At 42.4% G+C, this 23,038-nt stretch overlaps 1 protein-coding gene across 2 annotated transcripts in view; it reads right to left on the bottom strand.

The window, feature by feature from the left end:
* Positions 1–23,038, bottom strand: part of FBXW8 (F-box and WD repeat domain containing 8) — a 155,958-nt gene that overhangs the window by 5,720 nt on the left and 127,200 nt on the right. For both annotated transcript variants that reach the window (XM_089677106.1, XM_089677113.1), the window contains 2 exons: positions 16,310–16,483; positions 371–487 (listed from right to left, as the gene is read on the bottom strand). In XM_089677106.1, coding sequence (XP_089533232.1) covers positions 371–487; positions 16,310–16,483 — 291 coding nt within the window. The remainder of the gene's footprint in view (positions 1–370; positions 488–16,309; positions 16,484–23,038) is intronic.

Here is a 23,038-nt window from a genome sequence, read left to right as displayed (position 1 = left end):
TGTTTTGGGGGTTGTCTCATTGTTGCTCATCTAGCGCACCTGTTGGTAATTTCATTAACATCAAAGCAGCTGAAATCTGATTAACAAACCCCTCTGCTACTTAACTGACCAGATCAATATTCCAGGAGTTTGACTTGATGCTATACTCTGATTAAAAAGTGTTCCTTTAATTTATACAACACAGGGGAGATCAGTGAACGTAAGTTACCAGTCTATAAAAAGCTGTCTGACTCACTTCTATGTGAAAACTGGCAGTTGGGAGGAAAAAAAGAAAAAATGTAAAAATGCTCAGCTGCTACAGTGACTAAAAATGTGTTTACAAACTGGTATGCTTGCCACTACCACCATGTTAGTTAGGTTGCAGCCTCACCTTCTATGAGCAGTAAGATCATCATCCATAATACTGGCTCCTCTAGGGTTCTTCTCATCAGGAATGTTTGCAGTGATCAAAGTTTGAGAATTGAACCAGATGTAACGGACAGGATGCCTATAGAGGGATAAAATATCTCTATAGGTAAAATGTTTACCATTCACATAATGCAGTCTCTTTACATTTTACTACAGATCTCTAAATGGAAGCTGAGCTTGAGCTTTAAATAGTTTTTTGGTCAACTGTGAATCTATATTCTGCATTTTATGCAAGAAAATGGCACCATCTAGTGGTAAAAATATAAAATGCAGACAATAAAATAGAAAAGTAAAGAACATTTAAAATTTCATCTGTAGCATTTCTTGTCACTTAACCGTTTCAATACCGTGCAATTTTACCCCTTCCTGCCCAGGCCATTTTTCAGGTTTCAGCGCTCTCACACTTTGAATGACAATTGCGCGGTCATACAACACTGTACCCAAACTAAAATTTTATCATTTTCTTCACACAACTAGAGCTTTAGTTTGGTGGTATTTAATCACCGCTGGGGTTTTTATTTTTTGCTAAATTAACAAAAAAAGACCAAAAATTTTGAAAAAAAAAACACATTTTTCTTTGTTTCTGTTATAAAAGTTTACAAATAAATAATTGTTCTTCATAAATTTAGGCCGAGATGTATTCTGCTACATGTCTTTGGTGAAAATAACCCAAATTAGGATATATTATTTAGTTTGTAGGAAAGTTATAGAGTTCACAAACTATGGGATATATCTGAAAATTGATCAATCCTGAAGTACTGACAGCCAATCTAATTTCTTGAGGTCCAAGAATGTCAGAATAATACAGATATCCCCAAATGACCCCTTTTTGCAGAGTAGACAGTCCGACGTACTTCATAAGAGGCATGGCGAGTTTTTTGAAGTTGTATTTTTTTGTCATAATTTTTCGGAAAATGAAAAAATTAAAAAAATTATTTTCACTATTTCTTTTTTTACATACTGTCACCAGTGCAGTACAGCGTCATCATATAACTGGCATGGCGGTGAACAGGGACACTGACTGGTGACAGTATGAAAAAAAAAATATATATTTATTTTTTATTTTTTTTTATTTTTTTATTATATTTAATTTTTTATTACATTTTTTTTTAAGATTTTTTTTCATATTTTACTATGACCAAAGTAGTACAATGTTACCATAGTAACATTGTACTACTTTGGGGAAGTGATCAGTATTTTTTTTTTTTTTTTTTTTTTTTTACACAATTTGCTTATAGCAAAGAATTACTTTGCTATAAGCAAGCATTTACCTGAATGAAATCGATTCATTCAGCTTTTTTTTTTTTTTGTGCTTAGCTGTGATTTGGTCACAGCTAATCACATGACATGTGCATGTGATTAGCTGTGACCATTCACAGCTAGGCACTAGTATACAATGGATGGCATCATAAATGAAGCCATCCACTGTATACAACTGTCATGTGACCTGCTGTGATTGGTACCAGCAGCGGGAGCCGGTACTCGGATCTGTCATCGGCCGTGTCCGAGGTGCATGGCCGGTGACAGATCGCACTGCTGCGCCGCTCTGCATTAGCGCAAACTGCGCATGTGCGGGAGTACGCCAAATGGTGTGCACCCGGAGTGCAGAGACACTTTTGAAGCCGCCAAACGGCCATTGGCCGGGCGGCTAATGGTTAATAATGTGCCATACCTGCTACATTAAGTGCTCTGCAGTCAGAATTCCTGATAAATCGTGTTCTGGGCAACCGGGGTGTAATGAAGATGACAGCATTTCTGCTACTTTAGATGCCTACCAAGGCCCTGTAGCTCCAGTCATACCTGAGTGTAGCGGGAACATGTGCTCCAATTCGTGTTTATTTTGCGTGTTCTTCGCATGCTAAAGTGCACTGCAAAGTGGGCTTAAGCAGCCATGAGAAGATGGTTTTATTTTTTACACAATGCATTAGGGGTATGACAGTACAGCAAGCTAACTAAGTGGTTCTAAAGACTTACGTTTTTTTTACCTTAATGCAGAGAATTCTTTAAGATAAAGAAAACACTTGTAAAAAAAAAAAAAAACCTCAGCCCCCCCCTAAATATTACCTGAGCCCAATCTCAACCCAATGCTGTGCCTCAGAGCAGCGGCTCTTTCCACTCTCTCCTCACAGTCATTGGCTCCTGCAGCTGTCAATCAAATCCTGACGAGGAAGAGGGAGGCAGGGCAGAGACACAGTTTGTGTCTGTGAACGCAGGCATTGTGGCTCGGGTTCGAGCCCACTCAATTGCCCCAATAGAAATTGGCTTCCTATTGGGCACTCGCCGAAGAGGAGGAGCCAGGGGTGTCTGCTTGGGACCCAAGAAGAGCAGGTTTGAGGCTGCTCTTTGCAAAACAACTGCACAGAGCATAACGTTTATTATTAACCAGTTGCCCTCCACCCTATAGCAGAAGTACTACTACAGGGCTGCGCAAAATCATGTATATATGCGTGATTGGCATTTTTAGGTAGGGGAGGGGGTGCGTCACTATTGACGGCTAGAGATGCCAAATCACCGAGTCCCGGCTGGCACTCGGCAATCGTGGGGGAAGCTGACAGGGAAGAGACCTGTGTGTAAACAACACAGGTCTTTCTCCTGTCAGCATGGACATGCTGCTTTGTATTGCTCTGCACAGGAGAGAAATACAAAATAGCATGTCTCCCTAGTAAAAAACACACAGCTCACAGTTAACCCTTTTATTGCCCCAGATGTTAACCCCTTCCTGCCCAGTGTCATTAGTACAGTGACAGTGCTTCTTATTAGCACTGGTCACTGTATTAGTGTCACTGGGGATGTCAGTGGCAGTTAATCCATTCCCACCAAGTGTCAGAATGCCGGCTGCAGTCCTGCTATAAGTCGCTGATCACTGCAATTACTTGTATAAAAAAAATTAAAATTAAAATTTCAGTATATATACACACTGCCATTTGTAGACACTATAACTTTCATGTAAACCAATCAATTTACATGCATTGGGATATTTCTTTAGCAAAAACATGTAGCAGAATACGTTTTGGCCCAAATTTATGAAGAAATTAGATTTTTTTTTTTACATTTTTTATTCAATATGTTTTATAGCAAAAATTTAAAAATATTGTTTGTTTTTTTTTCAAAATTGTCGGTCTTTTTTTGTTTATAGCGCAAAAAAATAAAATAAACGCAAATGTGATCAAATACCACCGAAAGAAAGCTCTATTTGTGGGAAAAAAAGGACAAATTTAATTTATGTGCAGTGTTGCATGACTGTACAATTGTCAGTTAAACTAAAAAAAAGGATTAGAATCACTTTAGAGTCTATGAGGTTGATTTACTAAAAATGGAGAGTACAAAATCTGGTGCAGCTCTGCACAGAAACCAATCAGCTTCCAGTTTTTTTTTTTTTTGTCAAAGCTTAAATTAAACAAGCTGATGTTAGAGGCTGATTGGCTACCATGCACAGCTGCACCAGACTTTGCACTCTTCTGTTTTAGTAAATCAACCCCTATGTGTATTGTAAACTAGAGCTAAGAACACACCACTGCCATCAAGTGCTTTACCACGAATAGTGCCCAGTGTTCACAGAAAAACTCACGAGTGAAGAAAACAATCAGCATTTGAGAACCTCTCCCAAGGAGGTATAATTTGCAGTACTTTTCTTGCTTCACTGCTTCCTATTGGCCAATACCTGCTTGTTTACACACACAGTTCAGAATGTACTACACATGCGAATCTTACACAAGTTAGATGTGCAGGAAGTACATGACAACTATATTATATGCAAGCATAAATAACTGGCCTGAGATCCCGAAAGTCATATGAGCGCACACCCTACGAAATCCATGACTACATTAATGTCAGCCTGATTTAGAAATTGAATTTGATACAGTAACTTGCAGTAACACAGTGGTACAGAGAAAAAAGCCTCCCTCTCAAAACAGTTGTGCAGCTCAACTTAAGTGTTTTGTGGTGCTCAAAATTAATTTAATAAGTGCTAAATCAAAAAATTAAATACATTTTAATGTATGATGCCTAGTGTTAAAATATGTATAGAATACAACTAAGAATCCAAAAGGCAAACAATGATGGTGACCCCCAATATATGCACTCCAATCTTAAAATATAACCGAACCTTTCATATGCAGTGGATATAAAAAGTCTACACACCCGTATTAAAATGTCAGGTGTCTTAAGATGTAAAAAAATGAAACAAAGATAAATCATTTCAGAACTTTTTCCAAATTTAATGTGACCTATAAACTGTACAACTCAGTTAAAAAAAAAAAGAATCTTTTTTGGGGAAGGGGGGGGGGGGGGGACGGACATAAACTAAAATGTGGTTGCATAAGTGTGCATACCCTCTTACAACTGGTGATGTAGCTTTGTTCAAAATTAAGCAATCACATTCAAAATCTTTTTAAGTAGGAGTCCATACACACCTGCTATCATTTAACGTGCCTCTGATTAACCCCAAATAAAGTTCAGCTGTTCTGGTAGGTCTTTCCTGACATTTTCTTTGTCGCATCCTACAGCAAAAGCCATGGTTCTCAAAGAGTTTTCAAAGCATCAGAGGGATTGCATCGTTAAAAGGTACAGTGAAGGAAATAAGTATTTGATCCCCTTCTGATTTTGAATGTTTGTACACTCACAAAGAAGTGATCAGTCTAAAAATTAAATGGTAGGTGTATTGTAACACAGAGACCGAATAGCAACAACAAATTTAAAAGAAATGCATGTCTAACAAAATTATGCACTGATTTGCATGTTCATGAGAGAAACAAGTAATTGATCCCCTTCACAAAACATGACTTGGTACGTAGTGGCAAATCCCTTGTTGGCAATCACAAAGGTCAGGTGTTTTCTGTAGTTGGCTACCAGGTTTGCACACACAATGTGAAAATGTGTTATGGTCTGATAAAACCAAGGTTGAACTTTTTGGCCATAGTTCCAAAAGATATGTTTGGCGCAAAAACAACACTGCACATCACCAAAAAACATCATACCCACAGTGAAGCATGGTGGTGGCAGCATCATGTTGTGGGGCTGTTGTTCTTCAGCTGGAACTGGAGCCTTAGTCAAGGTAGAGGGAATTATGGACAGTTCCAAATACCAGTCAATATTGGCACAAAACCTTTAGGCTTCTGCTAGAAAGCTGAACACGAGGAGGAACTTATTCTTTCAGCATGACAAGGACCCAAAGCATACATCCAAATCAACAAAGGAATGGCTTCACCAGAAGAAGATTAAAGTTTTGGAATGGCCCAGCCAGGGCCCAGACCTGAATACGATCGAAAATTTGTGGGTGATCTGAAGAGGGCTGTGCACAGGAGATCAAATAAAATAAACAATATCTGCGCTGACTAGAAGTGTAAGGCAGCTGACACCAATAGGCAGTATACAAACCTAAATACATATAAAGAGAACAAAGTGTAGCGCCAAACTGGTGAAACTGAAATATACAAAAAAACAACAGTGAAGGAAATTTAAACAATATCCATCCACCACCATAAAGTGCTCTTGCTTGCAGCAAAACAGTTCAAGAACGCCATCACCGTCTCCCAGTGAATTGAAGACTCACCGGAAATTATGGCTGCCACTACAAACAGCATAAACACCCATGTGATTAAACAAAGATTCCAAAGGCACATATCTCTTGAAATAGAGCTTGCAAGGGGCAAGTCGACTTCCAATAGTGTAGTATTTATTAAAATCCAATAAATTAAATAACAAATGAAACAAGGAGATGTCAGCTTACATACACAGCCACTGCCAACCCGGAAAAGCGCAGAGGCGTGACGTCAGCACTGTAAACTTTGGCACTACACTTTATGTTCTGTTTATGTGCACAGAAGATGCCCTCGTAATCTGACAGATTTAAAGTGTTTTTGCAAGGAAGTGTGGCCAAATATTGCCCCTGAAGCCAGGCATGGATTGCCAGACAGAGAAGCATGATTTGTCACTCCAGAGAACATGTCTCCACTGCTCTAGAGTATCAGCATGCTTTACACCACTGCATCTGACGCTTTCCATTGCACGTTGTACTTGATGATGTAGGGCTTGGATGCAACTGTTTCGGCCATGGAAACATAAAATATATATATATGTTCAACTGGGTTGAGACCAGGTGATTGACTCGGCCATTGCAGAATATTGCACTTCTTTTCCTTCAAAAGCTCCTGGGTTGCTCTTGCAGTGTGCTTTGGATCATTGTCCATCTGTAATGTGAAGCATCATCCAACCAACTTTGCTGCATTTGGCTGAATCTTGGCTGACAGTACATCTCTAAACACTGCAGAATTCATCCGGCTGCTTCTGTTTTCTGTCACATCATCAATAAACACCAATGACCTAGTGCCACTGAAAGCCATGCATGCCCATGCCATCACACTGCCTCCACCATGTTTCACAGATGACGTTGTGATCATGAGCTGTTCCAAGCCTTCTTCACACTTTTTTCTTCCCATCACTCTGGTACAGATTAATCTTATTTCCTCCGACCAAAGAATGCTTTTCCAGAACTGGTCTGGCTTTTTTAGATGTTTTTTTGGCAAAGTCTAATCTGGCTTTTTATTCTTCAGGCTTATGAATGGTTTGCACCTTGTGGTGAACACTCTGTATTTGCTCTTGTGAAGTCTTCTCAATAGTAGACTTTGACAATGATACGCACACCTCCTGGAGAGTGTCCTTCACTTGTCTGGATGTTGTGAACGGGTTTTTCTTTACCATAGAGAGGATCCTGCAATCATCCACCACTGTTGTCTTCTGTGGACGTCCATGCCTTTTTATGTTGCTGAGCTCACCAGTGCGTTCTTCTATCCTCAGAATGTACCAAACTGTTGATTTGGCCACTACTAATGTTGCTGCTCTCTCTCTGATGGATTTGTTTCATTATTGAAGCCTTACAATGGCCTGTTTCACTTGCATGAACAGCTCCTTTGTACACATGATGTAGGTTCACAGCAATAGATTCCAAATGCAAATACCACACTTAGAATCAACTCCAGACCTTTTCCCTGCTTAATTGATGAAGAAATAATGAAGGAGTAGCCCACTGTATGGTCTTGGCCACCATGCTGCAGCTCAGTTTCAGGGTCTTGACAATCTTCTTATAGTCTAGGCCATCTTTATGTAGCGCAACAATTCTTTTTTTTCAGATCCTCACAGAGTTCTTTGCCATGAGGTGCCATATTGAACTTCCAGTGACCAGTATGAGAGTGAGAGCGATAATACCAAATTTAACACACCTGCTCCCCATTCACACCTGAGACCTTGTAACACTAACGAGTCACATGACACCAGGAAAGGAAAATGGCTAATTGGGGTGTACTCACTTTTGTTGCCAGAGGTTTAGACATTAATCTCCTAGATTGTAAGCTCGAAAGAGCAGGGCCCTCGAACCCCTCGTGTAGTGTATTGTTACGGTCTTGTCTCATGTTATGTCCTCCTTGCTATTGTACAGCGCTGAGCATACCCTTTGGTGCTATATAAATACTGTATAATAATAATAATAATGGCTGTGTGTTGAGTTATTTTGAGGGGACAGCATATTTACACTGCTACAATGTAAAGTAGTGAGTGTACAGATTGTATAACAAAGTGTCCTTTGTTCAGTGTGGTCACATGAAAAGATACAATAAAATATTTACAAAAATGTGAGGGGTGTACTCACTTCTGTGAGATACTGTATATATCTTATTAATACACTGATAAACTAATTTTACTTTCCTTATCTATTCCTAATTAACTCCTTACTCTTCCTGCTTTCTTTGGCTATTTTTTACATGTTCATATAAACAGTGTATTTGCTCATTGCATTTATTACATTTTGGAGTAAATGCTTATAAATAACATGCACAATTCAAAATGTTCCAAAAACGAATGCCTTAAAGTGATTCTAAATTCTTTTTTTTAAAAAAATAACAAAAACATGTTCTGTGCAATGCTCCACGGCTCCCCCAAGCGCTGAGTGTCCCCACAGCAAGCTGGCTTGCTAGGGGAGCATTCGTGTGTGCTCGCTCCAAAGCTGTCAATGGACACAAGGAGCGCAGTTTGGCCCCACCCCCTGCTCCCTCTTCAGTAGCTGTGATTGATAGCAGCGGAAACCAATGGCTTCCACTACTATCTCTGAGCCAAAGAGGAGGGGGAGAGCTGAGAGAGCCACTGCTCTCTTGTACATCGCTGTATCGAGTTGGGGCTCAGGCAAGTATAAGATGGGGCTGGATGGGGCTGCATGCAGAAGGATGTGTACCTTAACCACCTCCCACCTGCCATATAGTCCAATGATGGGCGCAAGGTGGTTCTCTCGTTCTGAGAGGACGTCATATGACGTCCTCCCATTCTCACCACGCATGCGCGGCTCAGGGAGCACGCAGCGCGGCGATCGGTGGTGCGCTGTATCACTCGGACACAGCGGATCACCGATCATGGAAAGAGCCGAAGATGTCAGCTCAGTCATGTGATCAGCTGTGTCCAATCACAGCTGATCACATGTAAACACAGAAACGCCGGTTATCAGCATTTCTCTCCTCTTGAGCTGTCACGCTGACAGCTCGAGGGGAGAGGAGAGCCGAGCCGGTAGTCGGCTTTCCGCGGAGGGGACATGTACACTGATCATCAGGGCACTGATGATCAGTGTGCCCTGATGATCAGTGTAGCCCGATCAGTGCCAGCTGTCCGTCAGTGCCTATCAGTGCCACATATCAGTGCATACCAGTGCACATCAATGCCACATATCAGTGCCCACCTGAGCTGCCTTTCAGTATCATCAATCAGTGCCGCCTAACAGTGCCGCCTAACAGTGCCAGTCAGTGCCGCCTAACAGTGCCAGTCAGTGCCGCCTAACAGTGCCAGTCAGTGCCGCCTAACAGTGCCAGTCAGTGCCGCCTAACAGTGCCAGTCAGTGCCGCCTAACAGTGCCATATATCAGTGCCATATATCACATGGCACTGACACATGGCACTATTAGTGCTGCCTTTCAGTGCCCATCAGTGATGCCTGTCAATGTCCATCAGTGCCACCTACCAGTGCCTCATTAGTGCCACCTATCAGTGTGCCCTGATGATCAGTGTAGCCCCAGCAGTGCCACCTCTCAGTGTCCATCAGTGCCTCGTGCCAGTGCCCATCAATGCCACATATCAGTGCCTACCAGTGCACATCTGAGCTGCCTTTCAGTGTCACCCATCAGTGCCACCTAACAATGCACCTGTCAGTGCCGCCTAACAGTGCCAATCAGTGCCATGTATCAGTGCTGTCTTTCAGTGCCCATCAGTGATGTATGTCAATGCCCATCAGTGCCACCTACCAGTGCCTCCTCATCAGTGTCCATCAGTGCAGCCTATCAGTGCCCATCACTGCAGCCTCATTAGCACACATTAGTGAAGGAGAAAAATCACTTATTTACAAAATTGTATAACAAAAACTAAGAAAAAAATTTTTTTCCCCAAAATTTTCAGTGGTTTTTGGTTTGTTTAAGAAAAAATAAAAAACCCTGAGGTGATTAAATACCACTAAAAGAAAGCTCTATCTGTCACAAAAAAATGATAAAAATTTCATATGGGTACAGTGTTGCATGACCGCGCAATTTTCATTCAAAGTGCAACGGCGCTGAAAGCTGGAAATTGGCCTGGGCAGGAAGGGGGTATAAGTGCCCTGTAGGCGAGTGGTTAAAGCATAGAATGCATTAAGTAAAAAAAAGTTCTGTATTTAGAACCACTTGCAGTTTGATTGTAAATAACTACAATTTACAGGAACCACATACAGTTAATTTCATTTATTCTGTTTTGCCTATAAATAGATCAAAAATAAAATAAAATTTATTTTATTGATCGCCTTGATTATCCAAAAAAAAAAAAAAAACCAAGATGTGCATCACTACTGTATCATAAGGAAGGCCAGAGTAATCGCCAATTTAATAGACCGTGAACTGAAATGGAAACATTACTTCAGAGCTTGACAGATTAATCATGCATATTACGTACAATCCGAGCTTTATTCCACAATAAGGAAACTTGCTATTCAGTATGTATACAGTAAACCTCAAAACATTTGATTTGCTATTAGTTGTTGATAGAGATTAGTAATGATTGTTACCCAAAGTACACATAATATATCAAGTAACATTCTTATTAACAAGCTCCGCTACATCAAACCTGAAGGTGGGGCCGCATGTTTTAGTCTAAGGATTCTCAGCACCAAGCTCATCATGCCAGTAACAACGAATTCAGGTCAGTATTATAGTGAACCTGAACTAAAAAGGTGAAGATTTGCCATTATATAGAATATTTAGAAATGTTAGGTATGCCTAAGCAGTACCATGAAAAAAAATGTGCCTTTGTCTAAAATGTTTCATGAAAAATAGGAGTACCTCCCTGAAGGTGAGTGCCCTTAGGCACTCTTGTGTCTGCAGTCTCATAGCTGTATATCTGCAGTGTGAGATCTAATGCACTTTTGCTATTACTAGTCTCAGGAGATTTGGTGGTGTCACTATTGTGCTCCTTACCTTTCCTTGCTTGACCTCCGACATGAGTGGAAGCAAAACCCTGTCTCTACTAAGACGACTGACTCCACACAGAGACAGAATGCAGACAAGCCAATACTGACCATTAGGCCTTTGCCCTATGCCTGCCTTTTTGGGCTTCCAGAGTGCAATTGCTCTTTAACACTAGGCAACACCCCTTTTGAGGACGTATGTTAATACGAAACGTGTCAAGGAGGAGCCTCGCTACGCGTGACGTCACGCCGCCGGATCACGGAGGTCCGGCAGCCATCTTTCCATGCTGACTGGTTAGTGACAAACACAGTCCTAGGCTATACATTACTCCTGCACTTGCCTAATTTGGTTTCCAAGCTGCATGTCATCTTTATACTGTATTTTTCACTCCATAACATGCACTTTTTTCCCCCCAAAAAAGGGGGGAAAATGTCAGTGCGTCTTATGGAGCGAATATAAAGCGGCCGGTCCGGTATTTCCGTTGCCACCGCCATGTCAGAATACCGGGCCGGCTGCTCAGCTGTTCTCTGCGGCAGGAACTCACCTGTTCCTCGGTCCAGCGGTGTAGTCTACCCGCGCCGGCATCTGTGATAGCCGGGTGCCCACTGTGCATGCGTGAGAAGCGCTGCACTTTGTGAATGGTCCGTGTCTTCTGGGACACGACAGGTCCCAAAAGACGCCGGGACATTCACAAAGCGCAGCGCTTCTCGCGCATGTGCAGTGGGCACCCAGCTGTCAAAGTCGGGTGCCCACAGTATAGGAAGGAGAACTCCGCGGAAGTGGGAGCGGGCACCTGTCAAATTCAGGTACCCGCTCCCCCTCCCTCCCTAAAGGTCCGCAGTCTCTGGTCCATCCCCTGTACTGTCCCCGCAGTCTCTGGTCCATCTCCTGTACTGTGTCCGCAGTCTCTGGTCCATCTCGTGTACTGTGTCCGCAGTCTCTGGTCCATCTCCTGTACTGTGTCCGCAGTCTCTGGTCCATCTCCTGTACTGTGTCCGCAGTCTCTGGTCCATCTCCTGTACTGTGTCCGCAGTCTCTGGTCCATCTCCTGTACTGTGTCCGCAGTCTCTGGTCCATCTCCTGTACTGTGTCCGCAGTCTCTGTTCATCACCTGTACTGCGTCTGCAGTCTCTGGTCCTTCTCCTGTACTGTGTCCGCAGTCTCTGGTCCTTCTCCTGTACTGTGTCCGCAGTCTCTGGTCCTTCTCCTGTACTGTGTCCGCAGTCTCTGGTCCATCTCCTGTACTGTGTCCGCAGTCTCTGGTCCTTCTCCTGTACTGTGTCCGCAGTCTTTGGTCATCTCTTGTACTGTCTGCAGTCTCTGGTCATCTCCTGTACTGTGTCCGCAGTGTCTGGTCACTTCCTGTACTATGTCTGCAGTCCATTGGTTCAGAATATTTTTTTTTTTTGTTTTTCTCCTCTAAAACCTAGGCGCGTCTTATGGTCAGGTGCGTCTTATGGAGCGAAAAATACGGTAATTCATTTTACCACAAGTGTGTACACCATTAATTTCTGTTTTATATCTGGATAATTTCCCAATAAATTTATAAGCATAATAAACTATGGGTTCCCATATTTGTTGCTCCTCCATGAGCATTTAAACCCCCTAGGACCCCAGGTGCGTTTTTCCAGCCCAGAGATGGGAATCTTTCCTGCGACCAGACCATATTGCAACGCAGCCCAGTTAAAGGTCCTCTGACACCATTTAACGCCCAGACTGACAGAGGAGGAGGTTCCCATACCAGGTGGTACTCCATGAGAGGGGAGATCCTCAGGCTGATTTATATGTCTAACGCGCATTAAGATTGCACTTCTGGTGAATTTGCAATCCTACTATTCCGTCGTACACCACCGGATGATTATTACTTCACGCAGGGGTCCTTATGATGTGCACCTGATTTTAGAACTGTTCACAAGTTCACCGTTGAGATTGCACTCGGTATATCACCATCTGCATGTATTTATGGGACATTTGCACAACATTGGTTTTTGATGTAAACGCATACTAATATGGATTCCTGTTGATTATGTCACAGTATATATTTTATATGTACATATCTTTTAAGCGCTGCACTATTTTCTGTTTTTGCTTATCTATTGAGAGGATTTGTGGTTCCTTTTTTTGGTGCATTAGCGGCTGTTATAGTTGAGCGTTCGCTGATTTTTTCTTGTTTACATATGCTCTCTGTCAGCATTAATTTTATTATATCAGTGTTAATGTCAGTGGCTAACAAACATTGTTAGTGCTGTTCTATTTGTCCAATCCTAAAGTGAAACTTTACCTAAAAATGTGACATGAAAATGTCTCCTGAGGAAGCCCACTGGCGAAATGCATTGGAGCAGGACTGGTCGGTTCTGACGTCACATCCAGTTTCAGTTAAACACAGTGGAACATAAGCAGGCTCCTGTGTGGAACAGCTGTAGTTACCACAGGCTATAGAGAGTTTTATTTTGTACCGATGTTCTAGGTATCAACAAATGTGACTTTTTACATTCTGCTTTTAAAAAACAGGTTACTAATGGTTTTAGGCGATGAGTGCCCTTCTGTTTCTTCCTGTTTGTGAGCGGAAGATTTTAGGTCTGGGGAGGAGAAGGAGAGATTCCTGGCCATTATATTAAGTGATTTTACCCTTTGTTTTGTAACAAAGGTCCATCTTTTCTGGTGAGTAGGAGCTGTCCAAAGGGTGTGCACAGGAATGCTGTAGTTCAACTTGTGAATGGAGCATTATTTTGAACTATACAACATTGGCTTATCCACTTGTCTGTGAAGCACATTCTGAACTTTTTATGGTGGAGTGGACACAGGTCTATAAATATTTTTATGTTCATTGTAAGCACATTATGCACTGTGAACACTTTGTATGTTACAACCATATATTTTTAGATAATGTTAGAAATACTATTGTTTTAGATTATTAGTGATGTTTTAGCTATGAATTTTATTGGAACTACATTAACCTCGGCTCCAGCGATGCACCATCGCCAAGCTCCCCACCCAGCTGCTGACATTTTCGGGTGGCTGGCTTCCAGGTCTTGATCTCCAGCCGCTTTTATTGGCCGGGCAGGAATGAGGTTACTCAGACATGAAAGCAGGAGGAGTTCAGTCAGATCTGGCATTGCAAGGGTGGACAGGCAGGCAAGTAACTTTAATGCAAAAGAGACAAAGCAGGTCTCTTCTGCATTAAACTTCCTGTCTGTTTGCCCATTTTTAATTTTGGCCTAAAGTTCCACTTTAAATTAGAACTAAACCCAAAGTTTTAACAGTTTCCCAAAAGTTATAGTATATTCAAGGCATGCCATGAATGAACTGTCACGGTTGCTTTTACCCTGAACTTAACTGCCAAGTAATCAAATGGCTGGTGTCATAACTGATCATGTGATCAACACTACGGCAAGTGCATATCAGAAGCCAAGATGGCAGCTTTCTGGGTTTAGTTTTGCTTTATGAGCTGACCTGAATGTATGTACGATAGAAAGATGTAACCTTTGTAGCCTTCCCATCCTCTGACTTTGTGATCAGTACAATGAACATAAGTAAAAGTTAGCACCAGTGTAGATTAGCTAAAGCATGCAGTCCTTTATTGATGACAGTGCCAAAAAGCCATAAAACCCAATGTGTTTCTGCCTTCAGGCGTTATTCATGGCTGAAAACCATTGGATTTTCATCACCGTTACCAATAAAGGACTACATATTTTAGCTGATCTACACTAGCGCCAGCCTTTACCTATGTTCATGTAAGACTGGAGGTTTTCAGAGACCTTTGAGCCTGGGAGCCGTGCTATAGAAGCTGATGATTTACGGGTTGTGCTAGCTCTACACCAGGGATGCTGAATTAAAATTTACGGAGGTCTGATTGGTAACATTTTCTTTCCTCAGGAGGTCCAAATCCAATTTTTCTTCTATGACTCGGGGCTTTCCCATCACAACCCTCTTTACATTACAACTCCCTTTCCCATCAGAGCCCCCCAACATTAAAGCCCAACTCCCTTTCCCATTAGAGCCCCCCAACATCACAGTCCTCCTTGCAATCACAACCCCCACATCACAGCCCCTTTCAATCACAGCCCTCCTCCTCACACCACAGACCCTTCAAATCATAGCTCCCCCCTCTCACATTCCAGCCCCCCCCCATATCACAGGTCTCCTCTCTCACATCACAGCTCCCCCATTTCACATCACCCCCTTATATCACAGCTCCCCCTTACATCACAGACCCCATATCACAGCCTCCCCCTCACATCACAGCTACCTCTTACAACACAGCCCCCCCCCCACATCATAGCCCCCCATATCACAGCTCCCCCTTCTCACATCACAGCCTCCCCTTACATCAGAGACCCCATATCAGAGCTGCCTTCTCTCACATCACAGCCCATCCAACACACAGCTCCCTCTCTCACATCACAGCTTCCCGCATCACAGCCCCCAATATCATAGCTCCTCCTCATCACATCACAGCCCCCCATATCAGAGCTTCGCCCTCACATCAGAGCCCCCAGTATTACACCCCCCCCCCAATTATACCCCATTTCACAGCTCCCTACTCATGGCCCCCCATTTTACAGCCCCCCCTCACTTCCCAGCCCCCCAAATCACAGCTTCCCCCCTCTGACATCAAAGCCCTCCCGTATTCTTCCCTCTACCTTAACTCAATAGTGTGCAGGGCAGGAGGAATGGCAAAGTGCAATCCTCTTCTGAATGTACTTGTCGCCGCTGAACTCACTGTAGGGAGGAAGGTGGGAGGAATGGCAGGGTGGACTCCTCTTCTGAGTGTACTCGTCACTGCCACCGCTGAACTCACTGCATAGAGGAGGGCAGGAGACACGGAAGGTCTGCACTGAGGGTGGAAAACGCCCAACTATTCTTGGCAAAAGGTGAGTGACCTGCTTGTTAATATTAAAGTTTGGGCAGCGTCTGTTCCCTTTGTAGACCTTCTGTGCCTCCTGCCCTCCTCCCTGCAGTGAGTTCAGCAGCGGCAGTGACTAGTACACTCAGAAAAGGAGTCCACCCTGCCATGCCTCCCGCTTTCTTCCCTACTGTGACTTCAACAGCAGTGGCAGGAGGACAGGTCACACAGAAGAGGAGTCCACCCTGCCATTCCTCCCCCCCTCCACAATGCTGGGATTTTTAACATCTGCAGTGGCAAGAGTAAAGGAGTCCACTCAGGCTGCTAAGTGGTACAGTCCTAGTCCGGACAGGACTGTCACTCTGTCCTTCTCCGGACCACGGTCCGCCATTTATTGACACTTGTTCCACTCTGTGATCACTACAAATCACTGAAACCCTGCTCCTATACCACTATTTAGTGTAAATGTTTACATGCACCACCACTTTTTCTTCAGTGAACTGTGTAAGTGCAGTCCTCGCAGATTTATTTATATATACACACCCACACACACACACACACACATACACACAGCCAAATAACAAAATTAGTACCTTGCGTGCATCTCCCAGAGTTTGGTGCCCATCCTCTGGTCCCATGTACAGGTCAGACCCTCCTCTCCTCCAGAGACCACTTTCCAGTCATCCATGCGAACAGCTGAGACACCCAAGTGGTGAGCATAAAAAGAACAGAGAGATTTGCTGCATCGCATGTCATACACACGTACCCTATGAAAGAAAAGAAAATGATATACTGTATAAATGATCAATCTTTGAAACGACAACAATCTTTCTACTACAAAGTAATGTTTTTCTAAAAAAATAAAATACATATACAGTGGGGCAAAAAAGTATTTAGTCAGCCACCAATTGTGCAAGTTCTCCCACTTAAAAAGATGAGAGAGGCCTGTAATTGGCATCATAGGTAGACCTCAACTATGAGAGACAAAATGAGAAAAAAAAAAAATCCAGACAATCACATTGGCTGATTTGGAAAGAATTTATTTGCAAATTATGGTGGAAAATAAGTATTTGGTCAATATCAAAAGTTCATCTCAATACTTTGTTATATATCCTTTGTTGGCAATGACAGAGGTCAAACGTTTCCTGTAAGTCTTCACAAGGTTGGCACACACTGTTGCTGGTATGTTGGCCCATTCCTCCATGCAGTTCTCCTCTACAGCAGTGATGTTTTGGGGCTGTCGCTGGGCAACACGGACTTTCAACTCCCTCCAAAGGTTTTCTATGGGGTTGAGATCTGGAGACTGGCTAGGCCACTCCAGGACCTTGAAATGCTTCTTACGATGCCACTCCTTCGTTGACCGGGCGGTATGTTTGGGATCGTTGTCATGTTGGAAGACCCAGCCACGTTTCATCTTCAATGCCCTTGCTGATGGAAGGAGGTTTGCACTCAAAATCTCACGATACATGGCCCCATTCATTCTGTCCTGTACATGGATCAGTCGTCCTGGTCCCTTTGCGGAGAAACAGCCCCAAAGCATGATGTTGCCACCCCCATGCTTCACAGTAGGTATGGTGTTCTTTGGATGAAACTCAGCATTCTCTCTCCTCCAAACACGACGAGTTGTGTTTCTACCAAACAGTTCTATTTTGGTTTCATCTGACCATATGACATTCTCCCAATCCTCTTCTGGATCATCCAAATGCTCTCTAGCAAACTTCAGATGGGCCCGGACATGTATTGGCTTAAGCAAGGGGACACGTCTGGCACTGCAGGATCTGAGTCCCTGGTGGCGTAGTGTGTTACTGATGGTAGCCATTGTTACGTTGGTCCCAGCTCTCTGCAGGTCATTCACTAGGTCCCCCGTGTGGTCCTGGGATTTTTGCTCACCGTTCTTGTGATCATTTTAACCCCACGGGGTGAGATCTTGCGTGGAGCCCCAGATAGAAGGAGATTATCAGTGGTCTTGTATGTCTTCCATTTTCTAATTATTGCTCCCACAGTTGATTTGTTCACACCAAGCTGCTTGCCTATTGCAGACTCAGTCTTCCCAGCCTGGTGCAGGTATACAATTTTGTTTCTGGTGTCCTTCGACAGCTCTTTGGTCTTCACCATAGTGGAGTTTGGAGTGTGACTGTTTGAACTTGTTATCAGTATAAAAGACACCTGTCCACAAGCTCAAACAGGTGCCATTGATACAGGTAATGAGTGCAGGACAGAGGAGCCTCTTAAAGAAGGTGGTACAGGTCTGTGAGAGCCAGAAATCTTGCTTGTTTGTAGGTGACCAAATACTTCTTTTCCACCATAATTTGCAAATAAATTCTTTTCAAATCAGCCAATGTGATTGTCTGGATTTTTTTTCTCATTTTGTCTCTCATAGTTGAGGTCTACTTATGATGCCAATTACAGGCCTCTCTCATCTTTTTAAGTGGGAGAACTTGCACAATTGGTGGCTGACTAAATACTTTTTTGCCCCACTGTATATATAAAAAAAAAAAAAAAGCTCACCAGCTCCCTGGTAGTTCATTGATAACCACAAGCCAACAGCCATTAGATTTAGTTCTCCCATTCACAGAACTCTGAAAGAATGATGAAGCTGGGTGGCCGGAGCACTGCACGGCTGCTTTTTTTGTTTTACTTTTAACAGCAGGTCTGGGGAGAAGATCTCTGGCCTGCTGTCACAAAGGGCTCGGGGGTAAGCGCAACTCAGTGTACAATTTCAGCATTTGCTAAGATGATTAAACATCTGCCCATGCACAAGATAATCAAAATGGATGAAAACTTGAACCCTGAAGATGACCAGCCAAAGATGCAGGCGCCCAGTGGGAGTACTCATAGACATAGCATCACTGGAGTAGAGGCAAGTATAGTTCCACTTCCAAGGTGATACAAGGAAATAAACGGGGAGAGATGTGAACAACTCACTGAACAAAGGCCCTAACTGGAGGGTGAGAGGAATACTACACAGAATACCTAGGTTTGTCAAAACAGATTAAGACAATTAAATGTTTTCTGCCACCAACTATTCTATTGTGCCTAGCGTCAATGTCTAAGATAATGTTTTAAGATGCAGTGGGGAATGGCTCAAAATATTCTTTAACTGAGATATGGGTAGGTAGAATGGACAAAAAGGGTAATGGAAAAGCTGTGGCGAGGATAGTTTATTGACTGATTGGCATCCCACCATATCTGAGATATAGTGCCTCTGTGGGAGTAAGGCCTCTCCAACTTTTCTCTGAGAGTTTGGAGGAGTAATGAGAGAATGGTACAGGGCAGCAATACCATTGGGTGAGGATTTTAAGCTTTTCTCCTGTGCTATGTAGGGCAGAGAGAAAGCCTATGTGATAGACTTAAAGATTTTCCACAGTCCTCTGGGGTTGGATGTACATTGAGTTCCTGATCCCATTATTTGTTAGTTGTGGATAAGTATCATGTAGGATCTTTCAGAGATTACACAAGTCGTTTGGAGGGTTTTTTCCAATTGGGTGTTCGTCAGTTCTCTCCATTCTACTCCACTGTAAGAATGATTTAATTTGGTAGTACAAAACCAGGACAGGGTGTGGGTGGATTAATCTTTTTGTAGGGTGGGTTGGGGAGCAATTGACCATTTGTTAGTTCTGAGAGCAATTGTGGGTGGTCCAAGTTATTCCACAGTAGAAATTGCTACCTGCCTACTGTGGGAGAGAAGTCAGGATGGCCATATAGAAGGGTCATGGAACTAGGCAGTGAAGGAAGATGTTACTAAGCATTGTGTATCAAGTTTGGAAGAGGTGCTGAGAGAAGAACGGGTAGGTGGCTGCTGCGTTTTTGTGGTTTCTGTCTATCTAGGGGGGATATTTGAGGTCCAAAAAGGTACGAAAGCATTTCAGTGGCCACCCATTCCTTTTACCCTCTCATTTTGAAACCAATCCACAAAACTGGTTAGTATGGAGACTCTGTGGTATAAGGTGATACCTACAAATTCTGGTCCACCTCTAGGTTTTGAGAGGGTAAGGGTGCAGTAAGCTAATCAAATTTCCTGAAAATGTTTTGGACCGAGGGAAGAGCAGACAAGATTATAGGTATTCTTTAGAACAGATGCAGGAGGCACGACAGTATATCCATTTTCAGAACCATTGATCCTGGCGAATAAGGCAAGAGTTGCTTGGGTTGATTAGATTGAATTTTTGCCAGTTGTAATGGTGGGAGGGAAATATTAAGTATTTCTGATTTGGAAAGATTCACTTGGAAGTTGCTAAAATTGCAAAATCTTTAAAATTCCTTAGGGACTGATGGCATAGATAAGTAGGGAAAGGTTATATAGAGTAGCAAATCAACTGCAAAAAGACAGTGGTGTTCACGTACATGGATACTCCGATGTTTAGATTATTGAAAACATTGGCAAGACGCTCCACCCCAGCGATGTAGAGGAAGTGACAGAGAAGATCCCTGCCTGGTTCCATTATGTATTGGAAATTGTACATACAGTTTATTAACAATAATGTGTTTGGCTTGGTGTAAAGAAACAAAATTAATGGGACCTAAGCCAATTTATAGGAGGTCAGATTTCAAGAAAGACCATTTAAGCTGGGTTTTTCTACATCAACAGATAAAAGGCACATTTCTTTCTTCAAATGTTTTTAGCCTGTTGTGAGAGTAGAATAGTCTTTCTGGTATCTCTGTCTTTCTGGCCCTAGACAAAGCCTACCTAGTCCAAACGACATTTCGTTTTTTTGACAGACAAGCCTATACATCTAGCAAACCCATAAAAGTTTGTCTAGCTGGCCCAGAACAGGAGATGCTGCAAATGAGCAGCAGTGAGCTGTGATATGATATACAAAAGCCCGTCAAGAAAGGCCCTAACTAGGATGGAAATGACATGAAATGAGATGAGTAAAGGTAATCATCACCTGCTCACTTGTGGTTTAGGTACTGACAGCTAACAATTCATTATACATCAGCAAATCAAACAAAAGCTCCCCATTCACTAGCAAAGAGCAAATATCTGCCAGAACAGAATTCTCCTAATATATGTAAGTCTACTTAGTTGTGATAACTACATAGAATAAAAGATGTGACAGACAACAGATAATCCTATATTAAAATGCATGCTGTCACAGACTGAACCTGAGGTCCACATGCTACACTGTCAACAACAATTGTCATTATGGGTGTAGAGATTGTGCCAAGGATATAAAATAGCAGCTCATATAAGAAAGCGTCCCTCAGGTGTAAGATTTAAACCTTTCCAAAACAAACAGCTTCCAATGTCCTTTTTAGCTGATTAGCAAATGCTTTCCCACTAACAGCAAACACACCCCAGGGTGAATGTTGAAATATTCTGCCATAACTTCCAGAACAATCACATTTTACTGGAAGTCTTGCAATCCTCACCACACTCGTTCTGTAGACATATGGCTATGCTTTTGACAGGCACTGACACTGCTCTTAGCGAAAGAAGAGCAGACCTATCCAGCCTGTACAAACATACCCATCTCTGACATTTTATGATAATGAAATAATGACTGCTATTTGATGTACTTAAATACGTGAAACATAAGCAAAATACATACAAAGAGGTTGATTTACTAAAACTGGAGAGTGCAAATTCTGGTGCAGCTGTGCATGGTATCTAATCAACTTATAACTTCAGCTTTTTCAATTAAGTTTTGACCAAAAAAAAAACCAAAAAAACATGAACGCAGATTGGTTTCTTGTAGAGATGCACCAAATTTTGCGCTCTCCAGTTTTAGTAAATCAACCCCATCTAATAGAAGTCTATGGGAAACTGCAGGTAATCCACATGAAAACTGTGGGTAAACTGCACTGTGTGAAATTAGCCTGGCTGGGCAGCTGGGGTAGGTGGGGTCAGGAAGTTAAATGGGCAAAAACAAACTCTTGCAACCTCTAAAAAAAAAACAAAAAAAAAAAAAAAATACCTCACTGTTCATGATAAGTGAACAAAAGCTCTTCTGCAGTCTGTCCTCAGAGAGCCAGTCTTTCTGCTTCTGAGCGCAGCCATGTTTACTCTCAAACAGCAAATAAAAGTGAAGCAAAGCTGTCAATTACACCTAACATATCAAATAAAAGTCTGCCATACCTACCTACCAAACAAAAAAAGCACATGGAGCTCCTGATGAACTGGAAGTCAGCCATGATATGCATCAGTTGTCTTCCTTTAGCATCCCTGCCCTAGTATCTGCTCATTTTCGGCTTGCCTGGGACTGCATTACTTTCCTCTTATCTTTCAAAACTGCAGCTGAATAAGTTTATGGGGGCAAGATATGAAGGGATATTGGAAACGTTTACTTTAAGCTAAAAAGTCAGACTAACACAAAAGTAGTAAAGCCAAGCCTTTCATAAATATTGCACAATTATTAAAACTAAGAGGAGAATCCTGAACATGCCATATCATGCTTGGTTTCATTAACAGTATTTTTAATTTATCAACTACTGTCTGGCTTAAATATATGAAACTCATGTTTAAAAAAGATAAAAGCATGGTCTAAGTATTCATGGGCAGACATTTGTTGTTTTGGGTAACAAGTAACTTGGCCAAGGATATGTACAGATATCAACAAGAATATTTATCAATCTGGTAAAACCGTAATTTGGAACAGGACACGGCTGAAATGAAAGAATTATTTATCAAGAACGTCACGATCCAGTGCCTTGAAATAACGAGCTCTGGCCTAAGTCCATAACTTCATGGCATCTTTCCTCCCCTGGTTTTGAGGACTGGTGAAGGGTGCAGGTGCCTGGAAGGGGAAGGTGGTAAGTGTCAGCTTGAAAAGAGGAAATATAGCTTTGCCAAATCCCCACGCACCAAGCTTGAAAAGGAAGCACAGGAACACCTTGCCAAAAAAAGTCATCTGGAAACACATTATTTTGTTTCACTATTCATGCAGAGTAACTGAGCTTTGAAAACCTTTCAATTCAACTTAAAGCACACCCTTGGACCATACCATTTTATTTTCTACTCAGTAGATCACAGGCATATCTGTGGGCTCAATTCACTAAAGCAGATTGCATGTGGTATTTAGGTGATCTGACAAAATTTTCCCCAAATACCGCATGCAATGCTGAAAATGTGGTGTTTAAGTGGTATTTACCTCAAAAAGCAAAAACACTCTGTAAATACTGCATAAAACTGCGTTAAAGTCAATTCATTAACTGCTTCAGCTCTGCCCCAAAGCAGAAATACTGCTACAGGGCGGCAGATGTTCACAAAATCTCGTGTATATACACGGTGACGTTGCACATTTCCAGGTAGGGGGCGTGCAGGGTGTCAGGTGATTGCCGAGGGGTGGGGGGGGAGAACTGTTCGTAGATAAAACAGTTCT

Source organism: Staurois parvus, unplaced genomic scaffold (assembly GCF_062004578.1).
Source record: "Staurois parvus isolate SC_StPar_1 unplaced genomic scaffold, SC_StPar_1.0 ptg000014l, whole genome shotgun sequence".
In the NCBI taxonomy this organism is placed as follows: domain Eukaryota; kingdom Metazoa; phylum Chordata; class Amphibia; order Anura; family Ranidae; genus Staurois; species Staurois parvus.
This window is presented reverse-complemented; position numbering and strand designations above follow the sequence as displayed.